Source organism: Pongo abelii, chromosome 5 (genome assembly GCF_028885655.2).
Source record: "Pongo abelii isolate AG06213 chromosome 5, NHGRI_mPonAbe1-v2.0_pri, whole genome shotgun sequence".
NCBI classification, from domain to species: domain Eukaryota; kingdom Metazoa; phylum Chordata; class Mammalia; order Primates; family Hominidae; genus Pongo; species Pongo abelii.
Genome location: NC_071990.2, coordinates 84,581,780 through 84,602,596, shown reverse-complemented (window position 1 = coordinate 84,602,596; position 20,817 = coordinate 84,581,780). Strand labels below are relative to the sequence as shown.

The 20,817-nt window shown below is 39.3% G+C and overlaps 2 protein-coding genes across 10 annotated transcripts in view; both read right to left on the bottom strand.

Annotated features, from left to right (window-relative positions):
- The window catches only part of LOC100450705 (cytochrome b5 reductase 4), a 128,913-nt gene extending 118,842 nt beyond the window's left edge, over positions 1-10,071 (bottom strand). For 4 of the 9 annotated variants that reach the window (XR_008526271.2, XM_054557817.2, XM_054557819.2 and 1 more), the window contains exons 1-2: positions 9,854-10,065; positions 5,387-5,540 (exon numbers count right to left, since the gene is read on the bottom strand). Coding sequence is in view for 8 of the 9 variants with exons in the window: in XM_054557817.2 (XP_054413792.2) it covers positions 5,387-5,540; positions 9,854-9,928 (229 nt within the window). In the remaining variant the exon portion in view is untranslated. Of the gene's footprint in view, positions 1-5,386; positions 5,541-9,853 lie in introns of all 9 variants that reach the window. The other 5 variants (XM_054557815.2, XM_054557818.2, XM_054557822.2 and 2 more) reach the window with 2 other exon arrangements.
- Positions 10,072-12,289: 2,218 nt separating this feature from the next.
- On the bottom strand, positions 12,290-16,486 carry RIPPLY2 (ripply transcriptional repressor 2). The gene is made up of 4 exons (XM_009242044.3): positions 16,203-16,486; positions 15,942-16,020; positions 15,555-15,619; positions 12,290-12,483 (listed from the first exon to the last, which is right to left on the bottom strand). Exons 1-4 carry the CDS (start codon positions 16,295-16,297, stop codon positions 12,336-12,338), a joined length of 387 nt encoding a protein of 128 aa, XP_009240319.1. The 5' UTR covers positions 16,298-16,486; the 3' UTR covers positions 12,290-12,335.
- Between the last annotated feature and the right edge of the window lie 4,331 nt (positions 16,487-20,817).

The following is a 20,817-nucleotide window of genomic DNA, read 5'->3' as shown; positions in this document are numbered from 1 at the left end:
ATTTTTTGTATTTTTAGTAGAGATGATGTTTTGCCATGTTGGGCAGGTTGTTCTCGAACTCGTGACCTCAGGTGATCCGCCTGCCTTGGCCTCCCAAAGTGCTGGGATCACAGGCGTGAGCCACCGCGCCTGGTCAAAAAGACACTTTTTTACAGTGTAAGAACTAAAACAAGAAGTCAGAACATAGCCTTGTCTAACCTCAGCTAGGAATGTGCACGTTGGGCAACAAAGATATTTTTCACTGCTCTGTGTGTGTCTTTGAATGACTAACAGACACTGTGAGTACTGAGTTTGAGGTTATGAATACAGTTTAGCAAGTAGGTAAACTTGCAAATATAAAGCCCATGAATAATGAGGGTCAACTATATTCACAAAAATTTACTCTACCATCCTATGAGTAAATTTTAAAAGGTCTGTTGTAAATGAACCTAGAAATCTAAATAACTGTAATGGAAATATAACAGGACTAAATACTACTTCTTAGGATCCACTTCACAAGTTTTAAAAAATAGTTATGAAATTAAAAATACAGACCCATTATAAGCCACTTTTGCAGTGGCATCAAGCAGGCCTCTTCAATTTACTAGTATATGACAATCAGCATAAGGAGAAATCAAAATGTGTTCATTTCTAAATAAGTGAAATCCATTAAAATACCATTTGGAGAACCTAATCTGCTAAATTTTTAGCAACAGGGACACTAGTCCTTTGGCAGTAGTCAACTTTTTTTGAAATACCATTTATTCAAATGGACTGTTACTGAGTATCGAGCCACACTTCCCTTACCCTCACTAAGATAAAAGGGTGAACCATGCTGCCCAAACGATGATTTCACTACTTAATGCATCATTACTAACACTGACTATACTACAATAAAACATATCATATTACAGTACAAACAGTCTGAACTAGGCTTGACAGAAGAACTCTCAGATGAGTGATTTAGCTACTTGCTCAACACTTTACATGTTTGTAAATCTTTAGTTCTTGAGAAAGAGGGAGAAACAACAATAAGAGAGAAAAATATAAAAGCATGAATTAATGGTAAATTCAAGTTTTTTAAAAAACCAGTAATCCCCCTACAAACCCATTTCTTCAGCATTCCAATTAACTACTACTGCATTACAATAATTACATACTTTACAGAAAATGGTGAAAATTAAATGAAAAAATTAGGAACTTGATACACACGTCTTACAGATCATTCCAAACTGATGCTCATTTTTTACATCCCACTGTCAGCCAAGTGCTGTTTTTATACCATCATTTTAAGGTATGTGACTAGGCTCAGCACACCTGAACATGAAGCAGAAATGCTGCTACTTATTCAAAAAAAGAAAACAGTCCCCAAAATATTAGTCGTAAACACCCATACCAAATTGTATATTTTCTAAGATTTCCTGAAGAAACTGATTGTGTCTCCCACATTGTGATCAGTTGAATTCAGACCTAATCTAAAAATGGAGCAATTGTCACAAAATGAAGGAATTAGTACTTGAAAAAAGGAAAAAAAAAAAAATGGCACTATGATACCATGCTTCCCTGTGGCACAGTTTTGATGAAAACTTGGGTCCAAACACTATCTCTAACCTTCAAGACTAAAGTTGGCACAAACATTCCCCCATTAAGAAACTATCAGTAATATTTTAAATTAGAACAGCTGTGAAGAGAAAGATAATTCTGTTTAGTCATGCTGTCAGGTTCTAACTGAGGTCTGAGGGGAGTGGGTGGGCAAGTGGAGGGTAGCTGGAAAAACACTCGAGGAATCGTAGACAGTTTCAACATGGCTTTACTCTCTCACTGGGTGTGAGCAAGCTGTATGTACAGCGTAAGTAGGGAAATTATACTTTTTACAGACAATAGTGACTCAGAGCCAAGCACGAGCTCACATGACATGGTTACATAATGTGCGAGGTTATGTGCCTGCACTCCAAACCCACTGAGTTATGCTGTTCAGAAAGGCCACCTCGGCCTACTCCTGACTAAAGCACAGCCATTTCCCTTATACATGTATTTTTAGTTTCATTGGGATCATGCTAGAAGTTACCAGTAATCTGTTTGTCTCACATTCATCCTATTAGTCTATGACCTTTGTCAACATCCTGGTTCACCTCCTGTTATCATCTGAACTTCTGTAAGAAGATAAATGCTTTCCTTATCCCATTTCAATTCACCACACCTACCACCAGATTAATCTTTCCAAGGCATACTCTTATAACACTGTCCCCACATTCAAATCCCTTCAAGAGTACACACTGCCATCTATATGAGGAACACATTTCCCAGTCTGGCTTTCAAGGTTGTCCACAATCTGACCTAACATACCTTTCCAGCCTTCCGTCTTATAATTCTCCAACAATTAACCTAAGCTCCAGAACACCTCAAATTTTCCTGTGTTTGTACCTTTGTTCAGGCCTTTCCTTCCACCTGAGTGCACTTCCTCATTTCCTATTGAAATCCTGTCTACTGCTTCAAGGCTTATCTCTACCACAAAAGCATCTCTGATTTTCCTAACTCATGTGTCTCCCTTCCAACAGTCTGATATCACTTACACTTTGTAGACCTCTTAAGGTGCTTCACTCTGCCTACTAACAATCATTTATCCTTCCTCCATCAGCAAGGTCTAAACTGAGTGTTTCTTGATAAAATAAAAGACCAAACTCTGTCAAAAAGATTTAAAAAAAGACATATCTTATTTCTACAAAGAGGGGAAAACATCTTACTATTGATAGAGTAGAACATGTTCCCCAGCAGAAACCTCTAAAAAATTCATGGCCAGGTATGGTAGCTCATGCCTGTAATCCCAGCACTTTGGGAGGCTGAGGCAGGAGGACTGCTTGAGACCTGGAATTCAAGACCAGCCTGGGCAACAGAGCAAGACCCTATCTCTAGAAAAACATAAAAAATAAATAGCTGGGCATGGTGGTGCACACTTGTCATCCCAGCTACTTAGGAGGGTGAGGTAGGAGTATTACTTCAGCCCAGGAGGTCAAGGATGCAGTGAGCCAAGATCGAGCCACTGCACTCCAGCCTAGGGGACAAAGCGAGATCCTGTCTCCTTTAAAAACAAAAACAAAAACAAAAAACAAAAAACAAAAAACATGATTAATTCAAAAACCTTACCAGATGAGGTGCCATACATTCAAATCATTACAGAGGACATGGAACCGGGAGCAGTGTAGAGGTTAAGTATCCCAAATTCATAAATCTGAAATGCTCCAAAATCTGAAACTTTTTGAGCTCCAATATATTTAATAGAAACACTCAATGGAGCATTTTAAATTTCCGGTCTTTGGATTTGGGATGCTCAACCAGTAAGTATATAATGCAAATATTCCAAAATTTGAAAAAATCCCAAATTCAAAATACTTCTGATCCCAAGCATTTTGGATAAGGGATACTCAACCTGTATCACTTTTCAAACACAGCAATCCAGTCCCTTGTCCCCATCAATACATCATATGAATAATAAAGTCTAACTGTATTCTAATAATGCCTCAATTATCTAATATCACTAGGATATGAAGGGTTCACATAATCGAGTTTCCTGAAGTGGTTTCCAAGTGCAGAAACAGAACTCAGGCATGCCTGCAGCCTGGACCAGCTGAAAGGTGTTCTTGGGGAACTAATCTTGACTTTACCCTATCTAGCAGAAAACACTCAGGCACAATGGGGAAGTCATTCTGTACCAGTTACTTGCAGCTGGTAAACAGATAGGGAGCATGAAGGAAGGATAAAGAGGGTGGCAAAAACCCTATAAAATGTCAAAAGGATCTTTTTGCACCTGCCAGAATCCTCATTCCAGATTGCTGGTACCATTCACATTTGTATGTCTCTGAGGAACTTTGGGGAGCTGAACACCTGTTATGTCTCAATACAAACTATGTCATCACCTGCTGGAAGTTTCCATACCCTTTGCCACTGAAAATTTCACACTCTAATTGTGTCTGTTATGGGTTGAACATATTTGTGCCCCCCAAATTCATAGGTTGAAGTCCTAAACATCAGTAGCTCAGAATATGACTTCATTTGGATATAGGGTTGTTACAGATGCAAAATTAGATGAGGTCATACTGGAGTAGCGGAGGTCCCTAATCGAGTATGACTAGGGTCCATATAAAAACAGAAAATCTGACCACAGACAAGCACATAGGGAATATGCCATGTGAAGATGAAGTCAGATATTAGGGTAATGTTCTATAAGCCAAGGAACTCCAAAGATTGCCAACAAACCACCAGAAGCTAGGTGAGAGGCATGGAACAAATTGTTACTCAGTCCTCAGAAGGAACCAACCCTGCTGACACCCTAATCACAGACTTCTAGCCATCAAAACTATGAGACAAATTTCTGTTGTTTAAGCCATCTAGTTTGTGGTCCTTTGTTATGGCATCCATAGGACATTAATACAGCATTTATTGGTGTTGATATCACCAATCCACTGTGAAAACCACCACACACCTCTTTAAGTGACCATACTTCTTAAAAGTAAGTGTTACACTCATTGAACAAATACAAGTCAATGGCCTCTATGTGCCAGCCACTAAGGACAGAGCAGTAAGACCGACAATGTCCCTGCCCTCATATAGGTTATAGTGTAGTCAGGATAACTGACAACAAACAAAAATTACACAATGATAAAATTACAATTGCATTAAGAACAAAAATGATATATTTCCCTTCCTCTCTAAACAGATGGTAAACACAGTTAACCATGTATGGAGCCTCATGGTATAGTTGGATGCCTTTCATTTTTATTTTTCTTCCCCTACTAGATGTCAGGTCGCTGGCTACCACAAAGTCAGCTTTTATCAGCTACCTTCTTGTCTGTCTGCTCACCTCCTCCAATACATTTATATCTAATTTGGAGTTTCTAATGAACTCTGAGCTAAACAAAATCAAGTAACTAATATTGCTAAGAAACATATACCATGTAATGAAAATTGCTGCAAGTGAAAACTGAAGATTTGGCTTTAATGCAGGACTTTCAGGTTTACTTTAGATTCTCAGTGATTTTTTTTTCCAACAGAATTCTGTCATAAGGCTCTGAGACAGAAAGTTATTGCTATATAAACTGGATTTTCCCAAATAATTTTATACTATATTGCCTGGCAAATACTTGTTTCCTTTCAAAGGAAATGCAGTACAAGGAAGCAAGAAAAACTTTTTCATATCAGAAGTTCACTGTTTTCTGCATCAGAATATAATGGTTACTTAAGGAAGAAATACTATCCAAAGTCAGAATTATATAAGTTATTGTTAAGCACAAGGCATATTTTTGTTAAATAATTGTCAATTGTTTAAAATAACATCACTATGAGGTTATGTAACATCACAATTGGAAAGTTCAGGCAACATTTTTTGAAGGACTTAATAAATACCACCTACCTCTTATGCATATCCAACAATCATCTTTTTTGTTGTGTTTCTTAAGTTCTTCTTCAGTTACTTCAATTAACCTGCCTTTTAATCCCGTTAGATCCTTTCCACTTTTGGTCAGTCGAATCCAATCCATAAGGCTTCTGCCCTGTTTTAAAGGTACCTAAAAATGGAAAAAGGAAGAATTAAATCTAGCTTCTTCATTACTTTTAATTCCATTTTAAAAGATAATAAAACTCAAATCTAACAATTCTATAAATCCTGTTACAGCTTTAAGAGGCTGTCAACATTGTTTATGCTGTATTTGAATTATAAAAGGTAGGGCTTAGAAATTCTACCACAGAAATTTTCACCATATTGATGTCACAGTACAGTAGTCCATCAGTATTCATGGGGGACTGGTCCTAGGACTTCCCCCTACCCTATACCAAAATCCAGGATGCTCAAGTGTCTCATATAAAATGGCAAAGTACTGACATATAACCTATGAACATCCTCCCATATACTTTAAATAATCTCTAGATTACTAATAATACCTAAAGCAATGTAAATGCTATGTAAATGGTTGTTGTATTGTATTGTTTTATAATTCTTATTTTTTTATTGTTGTATTGTTATTTTTAATTTTTTTCCCCAAATATTTTTGATCCAAAGTTGGTTGAGTCTTTGGACGCGGAACCCAGGGCTACAACGGCTGACCATATAACAGGAATGGTATTGAACCAGAAACTAGAAAAGAGGTTCTGGTCCCAGCTCTGACATTAATATGTTACAGTTACCAGTATGGACCAAAATTTCTTCACCTTAAAAATCAAAAGAGATTTGACAGAAGAAAAGGTAAAGAGACAATTAACTATAGTTGATTTTCTGGACTGTCAAGATAAACAGACTATTAGAAATCATTAGATAGCAATCTTATCTAAGAATCCATTGAGTAACAAAGTTTATCAAATAATGGAAAATAAAACTTTTAACACTGTAGGGAAGGGGTGGCAAACTATGGCCTGCACCTGTTTCTATACAGCCCTTGAGCAAAGAATCATCTTCACATGTGGTGGTAAAGAGCCTGAAACCTTATGAGGCTCTCAAAGCCGAAAACACCACCTGGCCCTTTGTAGAAAAAAAATTGCCAACCCTTGCCTAGGGAACTTAGTAACAGGATGGTTTGGGTTTTTATTTTGTTTTGTTTTATAAAACACATTTTCAAAGTTTTCAGATGAGAAGTATTATTAGTACTTTGACCAGAACATTTTCAAGATATCTCTATGGAACTAAGCTTGTCTGACTAATTTGTAACGTAGTAACAGAAGAATGTTTAATGTAAAGGCAGACACATTCAAGGATGTTTACATATCTCCTTTCCTGAATCATATCTATTTTAGACATCCATTTACTCCCAAAGTAACCAAGTTAATAGGTCTGTGGTGCCTTTCACATTCCATCCTATCATCTACACCACTCCATTCTGGCTATCACTGAAACTCTAGGTCTCTTGATCCCAATAAATGAAGTGTGAGAAAATGACCTTTCCCATCCCAAACTAAAATCACTCACCTCTCTCCATTCCATAATCCACAGGATAGTTAAAGCAATCTTTCAGAAATGCAAATCTAATCACAGGCTCTCCCTCCTTCAGTGGCTCCTCACGTCACCTTACAACAATGTCTCTAAATTCCCTAGGGATTTTTACCAGGTCTTCACAATCTGGTCACAGTTGACCATACTAGCTCCATGTTCTAACTTTTGCTCCTTTCCATTATATACTTTAGCCAAATGGGAACCGATTATTTGATTCCTTTATTGCTGTCAAGTACTTGCTTACAGAAGTGTTGCTTTCCCTGCATGGATCAACCTCACTCCAACTCCCATTAACTCCTCTGGAAGGCTTCTCTGATCCTCAACTCCTTAGTGGTCATAACACCCTGTTGTAGTACTTATGACATTATAACTGAATGTTCACTATTTCATGCAACCTATGAGACTAAACACCTTGAAATCAGAGACCACAAACTCCAGCATATGGTAGGTTCTCAATAAGCATTTGTTTACTAGCATTAATAGAAATAATAACTATCATATGTTGAGTGCATATTCTGTGTCACACTCAAGTCTGTGAGATCTGAATAAAAGCCTCAGGACAAGTAGCATTTACTGGGTGTTTACCAAGGCTGTGCTAAGAGAAATACTATCTCATTGAGTCCTATGAACAATCCTATACAATGGGTACTGTTATTCTCATTTACATCTGAGGAAACAGACTCAAAGAGATTAACTGGCAGATATGGTGAAAGAATCTAGGTCTTTCTCACTTCAAAATCTGTGCCTTTAAAAAATTACAATAAGTCTTCACTTAAGCTGGTCACTAGGTGCTTGGAAACTAAACTATGTACAACGAAACTAATTTTACCGTGGGTTAATTGACATAAACAAAAGTTCCTGCAGCATATTTCTGGTCACAAAAACATCACCAGACTTCTAAATAAAGACCAAAATACTTCTAATATTAAACACTGAAAGAAATGTTAGCTATATATACATTTAAGAAAGATTAATTAAAAAACAAGTTAGATAATTATTTACCCAACTATTCCAGTTCAATGTCACAGGTAGTCAGAGCCTATCCCAGTAGCTCAGGGCACAAGGCAGGAACCGACCCTGGACAGGATGCCATCCTATGGCAAGGCACACTCATACACATCCAATATTCACACAGACTGGGACCATTTAGACACACCAATTAACCTAACTTGCATATCTTTGGGCTGTAGCAGGAAACCAGAGTACCCAGAGAAAACCCACGCAGACACAGAGCATGCAAACTCCAAAGACAGTGGCCCCGGCCGAAACGAAATTTTTTTTTCTCGTCAATATTATAACTAAATGCTGTTGAATGAAACAACACTATTTGAGAACCTTTTGTATAATACACAACCTTCCCAACTAGGTTCTATTTTCTCAACCTCTACCCATTTCATCCAAACCTGACTCAGTTTTTACATTCTCAGCATCATTTTGTTTCACAAAGAAAAGAGGAAAAAGAGTGGAGTCTGAGTTTTCCTTAGAATTGCACAATAATCTTATCTTGTTCTCTTTTTGGACCAAAGACTCACCTTTGCCATCGCCCCCTGTGTGACTTTTTGTCTTTGCTTCTAAGTTTTCTCCTTTAAATGGATGCTAAGAACACAGCTGGTATTTTTAACGAAGAAGGGCAGTAACTCATATTCTAATTCAGAGATTCTTTCTGGAAAGACTACGTTATTCAGTCAAGTATTTAGCTTCAAGAAATAGGTCAAAAACCAGTGAGAAAAATATACATGATTGGAAGGCTAGATGATTGATATATGAATCAGTAAATGAAATTTCACAGCAGAACCACAACACAAGCCTACGGAATTTAGGGCAACATTTCTTAGCCAGTTTCCTTTTCTGTGAAATAGAGACAATAAAAGCTTTCATTTCACAGGATAATTGTGAAAATTAAAGTTAATACATATAAAGCACTGAGAACATACACGGCCACCCGTAAGTACTTCTCTGGAAAGCTAATGAAAAGTACAGATCCCTGAACCTATATTCATTCTGAACTAGAATCAGAACGCCAGGTCTAAGTGGAGAAAAATAAGAAAATCGATAAGGGTTCCAAATGATGCTAAGACTCAAGAGTTAACCGAGTGGCCCAAGTAAGTGGAAGTGTCACAAACGAAAGATAAAGATATGGTTACAGAATGAGGAACTAACAAATAGGAACAAACAACATTCGCAAAAGAACAAAGAACACAATTTTTATTGAATTCTGCAAATATAAAATATATCTGTACAGTATTCCACCTGTTGCTAACAGCAACTGTGCTCAACAAGAACTCAAGAGTATTATATTTGCTTCGAAGTTAGCAAGTGATACTAGTAGAAAAGGCAATGACAAAACAATCAGGTACCAGGGGAAGAAAGAAAGTCAGTATGACTTGGATAGTGTCTGTAAACCTGACCTAGCTCTCCAGCTCCAGAAGTCCCCATCCTTGCACAGACGGTCACTGTCGCCACTGCCAAGCCTTTCCCTCCTGCGAGGGAACCCACATCGAGTGATGTGGTACAACTCCTTCAGGCAGTGAAGAACAAAAGACCAGGGAGGAGATGAGGTTGAGGGAAGGAGGCTAATACCAAGCGCCTATAATACCGCAAGCACAGTGCCTGGCTCTGTCATATAAATTTAAATCGCGGGAAAGGACTTGGAGGAAGGGAACGGATAGCGGGATAAAGGACCAGAAAGAAGAGGGACTACTAGGTGAAAGGGAGGGAGGTAAGAAGAGTTTAGGGACTGTAGACAGAGTGGGATCAGAAAGAGGCTGCAGGCGAGGACAGCAGGGAACGACAGCTTAGAGAGGGGTGCAGGAGCTGGGAGTTGGGGCGGAAGAAGAGAACACACTGCCAGAGCTCGAAACGCAGCGAGGGGAGAGACTCACGGAGCCACCCGCTTACCTTGCTACGCCCCCCGGAGGCGACACGCTGCTGCGACCTGGGGGCCGGGAAAGACTGGGAAGGGACGTTCAGCATCTTCAAACTCCGGCCCCGGGCCCTGCCCGAGGATCGCCGCCGGACGGGACTGCACCTCCAGCTCCGGCTCTGTGGCCGGGCAGAGGCCAAGCCCCCGACCCACTTCCGGGGTCGCCAGGGGTGAGACGCGTTCTGACGCAGCACGTCCGCGGAGGGCGGAGCCAACGGGACGGAGGGAGGGCCTGCAAGGAGGAAGTACGCATGCTCAGCTGGTTCGGCGTCCCGAACTTCAGCACCGGAGCAAGGTGACAGCTATTTCGTGGAAAGATTAGAGAGTGAAGCTGTTCCTTAGCCTTGGTGCTGACCGAATGTGGGAACAAATTCTTAGTCCTGTTAACCCGGAACAGCAATGTCTGTTCTTTTGTTAAGCAGTACCATCACGCTACTTGAAATATGGAATAAAACACACTACTTGAAATATGGACTAAAACGAATTTTAGTTTCTCTGAAATTCTTTTCTGTAAGGCACTAGGCTGTACTGGAAAGAGCATCTCACACCTTTAAGAGCAAAAATATCAAATGTCAACAGCCACTACTGCGGGGTAAGAAGAAAACCTCACCTTTAAGCATCCTTAAACCTCAACTTTAAGCATGCTGAGGGCTAATGAATGCGCGAAAGACGTTAGTAAAGTCTCCTTCTGCTCTATTCACCCATTCACAAATTCTCCCTCCTTATGTAACTTCCTGTCTTCCCTGGGAATTGTGTACTGATGCAGCTCACCTCCAGCTGTGGTGATGAAGTAACGTTTAAAAGTCAGATTTGGTTTGCATGCCATACCTGCACTTAATGACTGAGCTGTCTTATGCAAGTTACTTTAGTATCTCAAAGTCTCATTTTCCCCATCTGCATAATGGGTTTATTAAAGATTAAAGGATCATATGTAAACTACATACTGTAGTGCCTGGTTAATATTAGGTACTGGATAACTGGCAGTGGCTGTTTGTGCTATTCCAACATATTCATGGGAAAAGGACAAACACTGTGCAGATAAACACCAGGCTCTAATGCTCAAAATCTGATGTTTTTTGTTTGTTTGATTGATTGTTTTGTGTGTCCCTTGGGGAACACATAGATCTTGAGAGTAGAATCCAATAAGGGAGAAAGTTTTCAGGAGAAGAAACATAGTTCTAAATAATCCTCCCCATCCTCCTTTAATTACTAACTTTTCCTAACTCTGAACATATTGTCATGCTTTAAACTTTCTCTGTTTAACTACTTAGTGCTTAAAGTGCCTAAAAAAATCAAGGTTATGTTTGCAGAATCAGAAGAAAAAGTGTGTGACTATATGTGGCCATTCAAATAAGAGCCATTCAAATAAGAGCATTCAAATAAGGTAGCCACCTATGACATTCACCTCTGTCCATTTTTATTTGCAATTGAAATGCTTATTATGAGAAGACTGAATTTGAGCTAAAAGAACCTCATGACTATAATTAACTATTACTTTGACCTTGCAAATTGCTTCTGTGTTCTCTCTCATTAAATGATGATATATTCTTCTAGAGTCTACATAAGAAAAACTAATCACTGAGATTTATTTCACTTCTCATGAGAAAACTTCTACATAAGAATATCAAAAGCAGAGAACCAGAGCAAGGAAAAGTTAATATTGTTGAAGAATGTTCCATACTTTCCAAATTTCTTAGTTCCCCTTTGTACAGAAATGGAAGATACTATCAACTTCTGGCCTTTAGACTCCACTTTTTTAGACTCCATATCAATCACTCAAATTTAAACATTTTGTTTTAATTCTAGGGATCCCTCAATGTAGTACATTAAGATTAAACATCCATACTATTTTACTACTGGATTTAAGGACTGAAGAGGAGTATTAAAATACGAGTTACTTTGCTCATCATTTACTTAAAATATCTATAATTTAAAAGCCCTAGGATTGATTCCCTTTTTCAATTACAGGTAATGATTTAATGTGTTTTTCTCCATCTGCTAAGAAATCTTTACTAATAAATGAGTGATTTCTAACATAAGGCTATTTTCTTCATTATCTAATAAGATAATATTAATCTGTAACTACAACATCCAACTGGCATCAGTAGGAAATAGCAGATGTTAAAAGATTCAGTCTTGATAATTAAATACTGTCGTTCTTTGCAAAATTATAACTAAATATAAATTTGCAATTTAACGATGAGAAAAATGTATTCTTTGTAAGCCCCAAATATTTATAATACAATCAAGACATTTGTAGATGGCACCTGTTTTAGATTCCAATATTCAATTCTAGTGTAGGGATAAAGAAAAGGCCAAATACCAGAATAATTACAAAATATTTCATTTTATTAATAATTTATATACAAATAAATTAGTTTAAAATAATTATGATACATTTGTACACTAAATTTAAACCCTACAAGCTTTGGATATAATCAAAAGTAGCTAATCAGATTAATTTTCACAGGTCAGCTCCTCAATTTCATCTTCGCTATCAGAATCTTCATAAAATGAAATTGTGGCTTGAATTGGAAAATATTTCAGAAGAGCTTCTGCTTCTTGATATAAGTAATCATAACATTTTGATTTTGGCCAAAATAGTCTGAAAGAAGCAGACAACATGTTTTATTTTTTCACATTCAGAATCTTTAAACTCATGAAATGGTCAAATTTCAAGAGCTCCATATATTTAACAATTGACTTATACATTTGGATATAGACTTAAGATACAGAGTTAAAATATGCTACTATCACAGCTTTCATGGAATCTACTTGCCCAAGTATCAATAACTCTTTGATTATTTTAAATCTTTATTCAAGCTGTAAATTGGATCAAACAAATTTACACTAAACCCTGTATATGCATAAGATCAATGTTTACCTTACTTTGTACATTATGGATATATTTATTCTTATAATATATAGAAGATTTGTCTTCCAGTTTCTAAATTCCTTTGGAAAAAATGAATTGAGTTCTACCACTACATTAAAAACTTTAATGATAGCCAGCTTTATAAAGATGACAAAATATTATGCACCTTACAAAAAGGTGGAAATAACCTATTATCTTACTTAAAACTCACAGATTTAACTCTTACAGAAGTAGACAGTGTAAGTTTAAAAATGTATAAAAACCAGTATTTTAAAATTTTTGTCTATGCACTCACAACTTGAGGCATAGAAAGACTACTTTTGACCTCAACTTTGATTCTATCTGCCTGTCTTCTCCCCATTCAACTAAATTTGTGAATATCATATGAAATGTTGAGAAATTATATATGTTTTATACAAATAACTGGCATGTAAGTATGATTACCTCAGAATTTCAAAAACCTGACAAATACTAATCTTGGCTTCTGGTCTTCATCAAGGAAAAGAAAGAGGAGAGATAAGGCTGAATCACCAAGTACAGTGCAGTCATTTTAGTGTAGGGTAAACAGCCCATATATCCATACAATGGAGTCATTCCAACAAATGGAAGATTACATTATGTTCAGTATGCTCCACTTTAAAAGGCAGAAAAACAAACAATGCAGTTTATAAATGTTTCCAGCAAAAATCATAAAAAAGTTTCTATTTTTGATGCTTAAACAGGTAACTATCAATTATTCAGTCGTTCAATAAATATTTTAGTGATCCCTTGTGCCAACATAATTCACAATTTAAAGATGAATAAATCATGGTCCCTACCCTCAAAAAGTTGACAGCTGAATAAAAAGAATAAAACACACCATATTAGTCAAGATATAAATGAATAAAAATAAAATATTAGAAGCACAATTAAATTGTAACCGTACTTCAGAAAAGAAAGGAATTTCTTATATAAGAAACAATTTATTTCCTAATGCGTAACTGGAACTGGCAAACCCAAAGAATGCTAGTCATTATGATACTCTGTCCAGAATTTCTCATTGTAGGCCATTTTTCTCCCAGGGCCTGCATACTTTTCTGAGCTTCTTCCTGTTCTGATTCTTCTCAGTCTCCTTTGTGGACCTCTCTTTCTCTGTGTACTGGTTAGATGCTGGCCTTCCCTCAGGTTTTCATTGAGAACATCAGCCCTCCCTCTAAACAAACTAGGATGACCTGGCCCACTGTCATGATTTCCCCACCCTACATTTACCATGGACTCCCAAGTCTGTATTTCCACTTAAGATCTTGACTCTGGGCCCCTAACTTAACGTATGCAGTTCTCTACAGGATATCACTCTTTGAATGCCCCATAGGCTCATTAAATATGATAAGTGGAAAACTTGACTCATGGTCTCACCTCCCAAATCTGTTTTCGGCCCTAATTTACATTCTTTTAGTACAGCATTCACCTGCTCACCAGCCACAAACTTAGGAGCCATTCTGGCCTTTTACCTCTTCTTTATCTACCATATCCAATACATTATAAAGCCTAAACTATTTTGTCATCCAAGTATTTTCTAGATTCACCCAGTCTCACCCTCACTTCCACTGTCTTACAATGGCTCATCATTATTTCTTACCTGAAAAATTGCAGAACTTCCAGTTTTACTTCTGATGTCCTGACTAAGCCTATTTAACATATAACCCCCAAGACTACCTTTGGAATAAAGCCCATGGGTTCCCAACACTACATACAGGATCAGGACAAAACTCTGTGCAAGATTTGACCTCTGATTACCCTGCTAAAATGACCACAACTTCACACACCTAAACTCCTTGGAGTTCCCACAAGAAGCCACACCGTTTCATGATCCTGCTTCTCTTTTCCAATGCTATTTCTTTTGCTCCCACTTCCCATTCATCTAACTTTTCCAAGACTCAACCAGGTAACCACAACTTATAATATACACTTCCCTGACCCTTCCCCCTACCACTGACAGATTTAGGCACTTCGTGCCCTGCCCATACTTGTAAAACTAACCAAACTAAATTCCATTACATTTGCCATGTGCTGTGACTACTTTTTCCTGTGTCCTTCACCAGTGCTAGTACGTGGTAGGAAATTAGATGTAATGACTTCTATGTGCTATTTATGACCACAGGCACTTCACAAACATCATTCAGCTCTTCATTTAACAGCTCTCGGAGGCAGGAAAACTGCAGAATTATTAACATTTCACCTGAATAAAAGTGACACAGAATCTTAGATAACGGCTGACTTCCTGTGGCTAGGAACAGTAAACTAGCTCGGCATGTTAAATAAACTTTTGACCCTTTCTATAACCATCCTCAATAATCTTTAGGATTTTCATTACATTTCTATTTTTTCCTACTCGGCAAACTTGATTTGCTGTAAGACTGTAACTGTTAATCCCATTCTTCCTTCCAGATTGCAAGACAAAAGCAGCATACACACTCTGCCTGATGCGAAGTCAATTTCATTCGAACCCTTTAGGATTTAAAAACAAAAACTGTTTTGCCAGCACAAGATGTCACGGCTCTTTTACCATATCATCCCCTTTCCCTCTTCATAATATATGCATCAAGTTCACTGAGTATGTATTGATCAATAGTCCCTTTACGTGAGACCGTGAGCCCCTACCTTTTTCAATTTGATGAGTGAGAAGATAAGTAACCTTGAAGCCAGATTTTCAGAGAGAGAGAGAGACTGCAGGACCAGCTGCGGAGCTGGGCTGCACGATGCCCCTGGCTCCTCCTTGGGGCTGGAGGAGCGGGAGACCTTTGGTGAGGCCTGTCACTCACCTGACTGGGTGCCTGAATTGGGAAAGCTTTCCTGAGGCTGCGGTCATTCCAGGGCCATCGGGCATCTGGAGAGGAAAGGAAGTGAATCCAGTTATCACCCACCTCCTTCTAGAAAGTGGAAACGTGCACGACCCAGTGTTCCTCGTGCCCGCTGGGAATGTAACCCCAGGGCTCTCAGCAGCCTCGCTCCCGGCTGGGTGCCTGTGGCCCATCGCTCCAGAGGACACATCCGCCGCGTGGGCACCTTTACGGCCACCGGCAGGCAGGATGTTAAGCGAGAGGCAGGACCGGTGTCTCGCATGTCTCTCTCAGGCCCTGCGTCCCGAGAGCCCTGGTCGATCTTCTGCACCCGTGGGAGGCGCGGCCTGAGACGCGTAGCTCACTCACCGCCTCCGCGGCGTGGTTCGGCGTCTGCTCTTCTTTCTTGCCTCCGGCGTCCACCCAGGGTCTCCAGAAGGCTGCGTATCTGCGGGATGGGGAGCACAAGGCGCGCAGAGGAGACGTGAGCCCAGACCCGGGAGAATCCACCGAAGCCGAGCGCTGGCACCGGGGAGTGGGGGATGGAGAGTTGGAGGGGAGGAGCTGGGGAGGCGCAGGCGGGAGAGACGGGGGAAGCTGGGAGGCGCAGAGCAGCGCGGAGAAGCCTACCCGGAGTCCGCGCCCGCGCGCCGCGTAGGGCCGTCGGTGGCCGTGCACGCCGCAGCTCCACTCTCTGTGCCCTCTGCGCCTCCTGCGGTCTCCATGACTCCGCAGAGCTGGGCTGAAGGCCGCTGCCAGCTCGCGGGCAATCTTGGCCAGTTCCAGTGGGTCCGAGACCCGAGCTTTATATAGCCCTCGCGGCCTGCTGCACATTGAGAGGTTCGCTGCCTCGCCTCCCCTCTCCCCTGCTAGCCGCATAAACAAAAAGGCTGCGCGTGAAGGCGCACCGGGCTGAGCCCCGGGTGTGAACGCGTGCAACTCCCAAATGGCCCGGGACAGGGTTTTGTCGAGCGAATGTTAATCGCCCTTCGACACATGGCTGCGGTGAAAAACAACATTCGCCCGAGCAGCCAATTTCCGTGTGAAGAGGCCAGGAGGAGATGGAATTAAGCGAGTCTACACGTTTTGTGTATTTCTGCAAAAAGGCCAAGTGACTGGTTAATTGCTTGATTCGCTGGAGACTCAGGACTTGGCCTGTGGTAAATCAACTGGTTCTGCATCCCCTGTTCTAAAAGCTGGGATGCAGACTAGAATTCAAAGGAATAAACTTAATTCCTCTTCCTGGAACACTTTTTAAAAAAATGGGTGAACGGATGGACTCCTTAAGAAAGGAATGTCGGTTTTTAAAAAAAGTATTGATAAACTAGGTTCATACTCCAGCCTATTGTTATTTGAAGATAATAGAAAATTATTGGCAACAAGAGGTAAATTGTAAAAGATTCGCTGTTCTGGCTAAGAGAGCCAGATACTGGAGTCATGTGATTTGGGCATAGAGCTCTAAATTATCTTCTCGTGTCTTTTGTGATTTTCCCCAATATTTTATCAGTATCCTCCTACAATAACTTTTGAGTTCGTCTATACACCTCTGTCACTAGTTGGTATTTTGTCACTCAATGGTAATTAGAAAACTCTTTTCTGAGGGCAGTGTTGTGGAATGATAATGAAATCTTGAAAAGTTATGATATGAGACAAGTTAATCACATGTCTGCACCCCTGTTTCTCTGATTTGAGTTACCCCTCACTTATCTACCACTAAATTTTGTAAAAAGTGTTATGCATCGAGGGAAAGATGATATATAAATGTTATAAATTTTTTTCAAAATGTTTTAAATAATAAAACTGGACTTTCTCTTAAAAGTTTAGACAAAAATCTTGATTGTAAACTATAGTTGTCTCTGCTATTCATTCAGCTACTGCATAGGAAAATAATTTAATTATTAATAGTAGCTAAGAGCCTATAATGATCTACCTGCCGGAAGGTGAGATTTGGGTTGCTTCTGATAAGAAAATACCTAATGCATGTCTGCATCCCCTACAGTTATTGTTAGGCTGAATAAAATAAAGCTTATAAAATGCGTTTTGCAGTGCCTGACATATAGTAAGCCTTCAACAGATTTTAAGCTACGTAAATAATATAAGGCCTTAACAGAAGTTAACCTTTCTGATAAAATGGCTTATTATTTCCTTTCCATAATGTAAACTAGTTAAATCATTGTGGAAGATGGTGTGGTGATTCCTCAAAGACATAGAACCAGAAATACCAATTGACCTAGCAATCCCATTACTAGGTATATATGCAAAGGAATATCAATCATTATTTTACAAAGATGCATGCGTAATGTTTGTATGTGTATGTTCATTGCAGCACTATTTGCAATAGCAAAGATATGGAATCAACTCAAATGCCCATCAGTAATAGACTGGATAAAGAAAATGTGGTACATACACAACACGAAATACTATGCAGCCATAAAAAGGAACAAGATAATGTCCTTTTCAAGGACATGGATGGAGCTGGAAGCCGTTATCCTCAGCAAACTAACGCAGGAACATAAAACTAAACACTGCTGTTCTCACTTATAAGTGGGAGCTGAATAATGAGAACACCTGGACACAGGGAGGGGAAAAACACACACTGGGCCTGTCAGTGGGTGGGGTGGGAGGAGAGAGAGGATTAGGAAAAATAGCTAATGCATGCTGGGCTTAATACCTAGGTGATGGGTTGATAGGTGCAGCAAACCACCATGGCACATGTTTACCTATGTAAGAAACCTGCACATCCTGCACATGTACCACAGAACTTAAAATGAAAATAAAAAATAAAAAAAAAATCTTTTTGAGGTGGCTGTATGTGCTAACTACTGTGCTTTCCAGATAAGGACAGTAAGGTATTCCTCCTATCCTTGAGAAGATTACAATTATTACAAACTCTGGCCACTACAATAAACACATAAGCAAAAAAAAAAAAAAATTAAAGTGACACATTCAATAGTAAAAGCGCATTTTAGGCAGATAGGTGGGAGGAACTTAAGAAGTCTGTTTGGGATAACCAGGAAAGCCTTCTTAGAGTAAATCAAATCTAAGTTGATATTTTTGGAAGGATTAATCAAAGAATGGTATTGTCTGGGTTGTTCAGGAGTAGGAGGAAAAGGGACTGGATATCTCTGGAGCAGAGATGCTGAAGAGATAGAAGGGGTTTGGACTATCAAGAGCCTAAAATGCTATGCTAAGTCATTTTCACTTTATTCTGTAAGCACTGATGAAAGATTTTAAGCAGGAAAGTGGAATGACATTTTATAAAAATCACTCAGGCAGCCATATGGAAAATGGATTTAGGAAAGGCTAGAGACAGGGAGTCCATTTAAAAGGCCACTGTAATAGTCTAGGCAAGAGATAGTAAGATGTGCACTAAGAATGGAGATGAAGGGATAGATTTGAAGGATACTTAGGAAATAGAACCTGAAGAACTACTTGAGTCATAAAATGTAGGAGGACTTGAAAGTGGAGTCTGGATATATTCCCAGGTTTCTAGCCTGGTTAATTGAGTAAATGGTGATGGCTCAAACACAGACATAGAAGACAGGGAGCATAGGATAAAAAGCAGGTGAGATCCTCTTATGTTGTTTTATTCTGTTAATGATGTGCAGGAAAAAAATAATGCGTTTGGTTTTGAATCTTAAATCAGTCAGGATGGGCTGGGCTATTTGGTGGTAACAAATAACTCAAAAATTTCACAGGCTTGAAATAGCAAGGGCTTATTTTTCACTCATGCTCTATATCCATTTTTGGTTGGTGTGAGGTGGGCTCTACATCATCTTCACTTAAGGATGTAAGCTGATGGAGCCTCTTCCCTCTGGAATGTATAAGAAGAAAAGAATAAAATTATTTGCATACCAGGTTTCAGAGGCTTCTGCCTAGAAGGGACACACATTTCACTGGCTAAAACAAGTCACATGACACCAATTTCAAAAACCAAGGAAGTGCAATTCTATGATGTGTTCAGAAAGAGGAGAAACAGAAATAAACAACATATAAGAGTGCCATCATCTGCCCTTCTGGCTACTAAATATTCAGTTCGTCTTCCTTCCTACATGTAAAATACAGTCACCCCAAGGAAAAGAACTCAGAATAGATCTAAGACTTTGGAAGGCTCAGTAACATGTAGGTGGAGAAGATATTCAGGGGACAACCAGAGACATGAGGTCTGGAGTTTAGTAGATAATTTAAGGCTAAAGATTTAAATGTGAGAGTCATCAGCAAAAAAAATGGCGATTAAAACAATAAGAATTGATTTGTTTTCCCAGGGAAATTTTGTAGCTTGAGTCCAGGACCAAGGACAGTAGCCTAGAGATCAACATTTGATTGTAAGGTGAGAGGATATGCAAAATAAAACGAACAAACAAAAAAACCCATCTCACTGAAAAGGAGTGGTGAAGCTGGTAGAAAGTACATCAGTAGGCCAGGCACAGTGGCTCACTCCTATAATCCTGGCACTTTAGGACACCAAGGTGGGAGGATCTCTTGAGCTCAGGAGTTCAAGACCAACCTGGGCAACATAATGAGAGCTCATCTCCACAAAACAAAATTTAAAAAATTAGCCAGACGTGGTGGTTCATGCCTGTAGTCCAAGCTACTCAGGGAGCTGAGGCCAGAGGATCACTTGAGCCCGGGAAGTTGGGGCTGCAGTGGGGTGACAAAGCAAGACTGGAAGGAAAGAAAGAGAGAGAGAGAAGGAAGGAAGGAAGGGAGAAAGAGAGGAGAAATAGAGAAAAGAAGGAGGAGGAGAAGAAGAGGAGGAAGAAGAAGAAGAAGAGAAGAAGAGGAAGAGGAAGAAGAAGAGGAAGAAGAAAAGAGGAAGAAGAAGAAGAGGAAGAAGAAGAGAAAGAGAAAGTGTTTCCGTAAAGCAAGGTGCGAAAGTGCTTTAGTAAAGCAGGTGTGGTGGAAACATGGGATGAAAGAACTCCAATAAGGCAGGAGAGGTCCAACGCAGTCAGGGCTACCAAGAGGTTACATAAGATAAGGACAAGTGTTAATTGGATTTGACAATATAACCCCTTATAAGGGGTTATAAGTGACTTTAGAACAATATCGTTTGACTGTATAGGGACAGAACCTTTTTTTTTTTTTTTTTTTTTACAGCAAGTTGAGTTGTAGATTAGAGGTGAAGAAGAAATCAAAACAGTGAGTTGAGCCACTCTTTTGAGAGGAAAAATAGAGGGAGAATGCTGGGTCCATAAAGGGATCTTGGTTTTAGGGTGCAAAGACAAAAGTATGTTTATAAAAT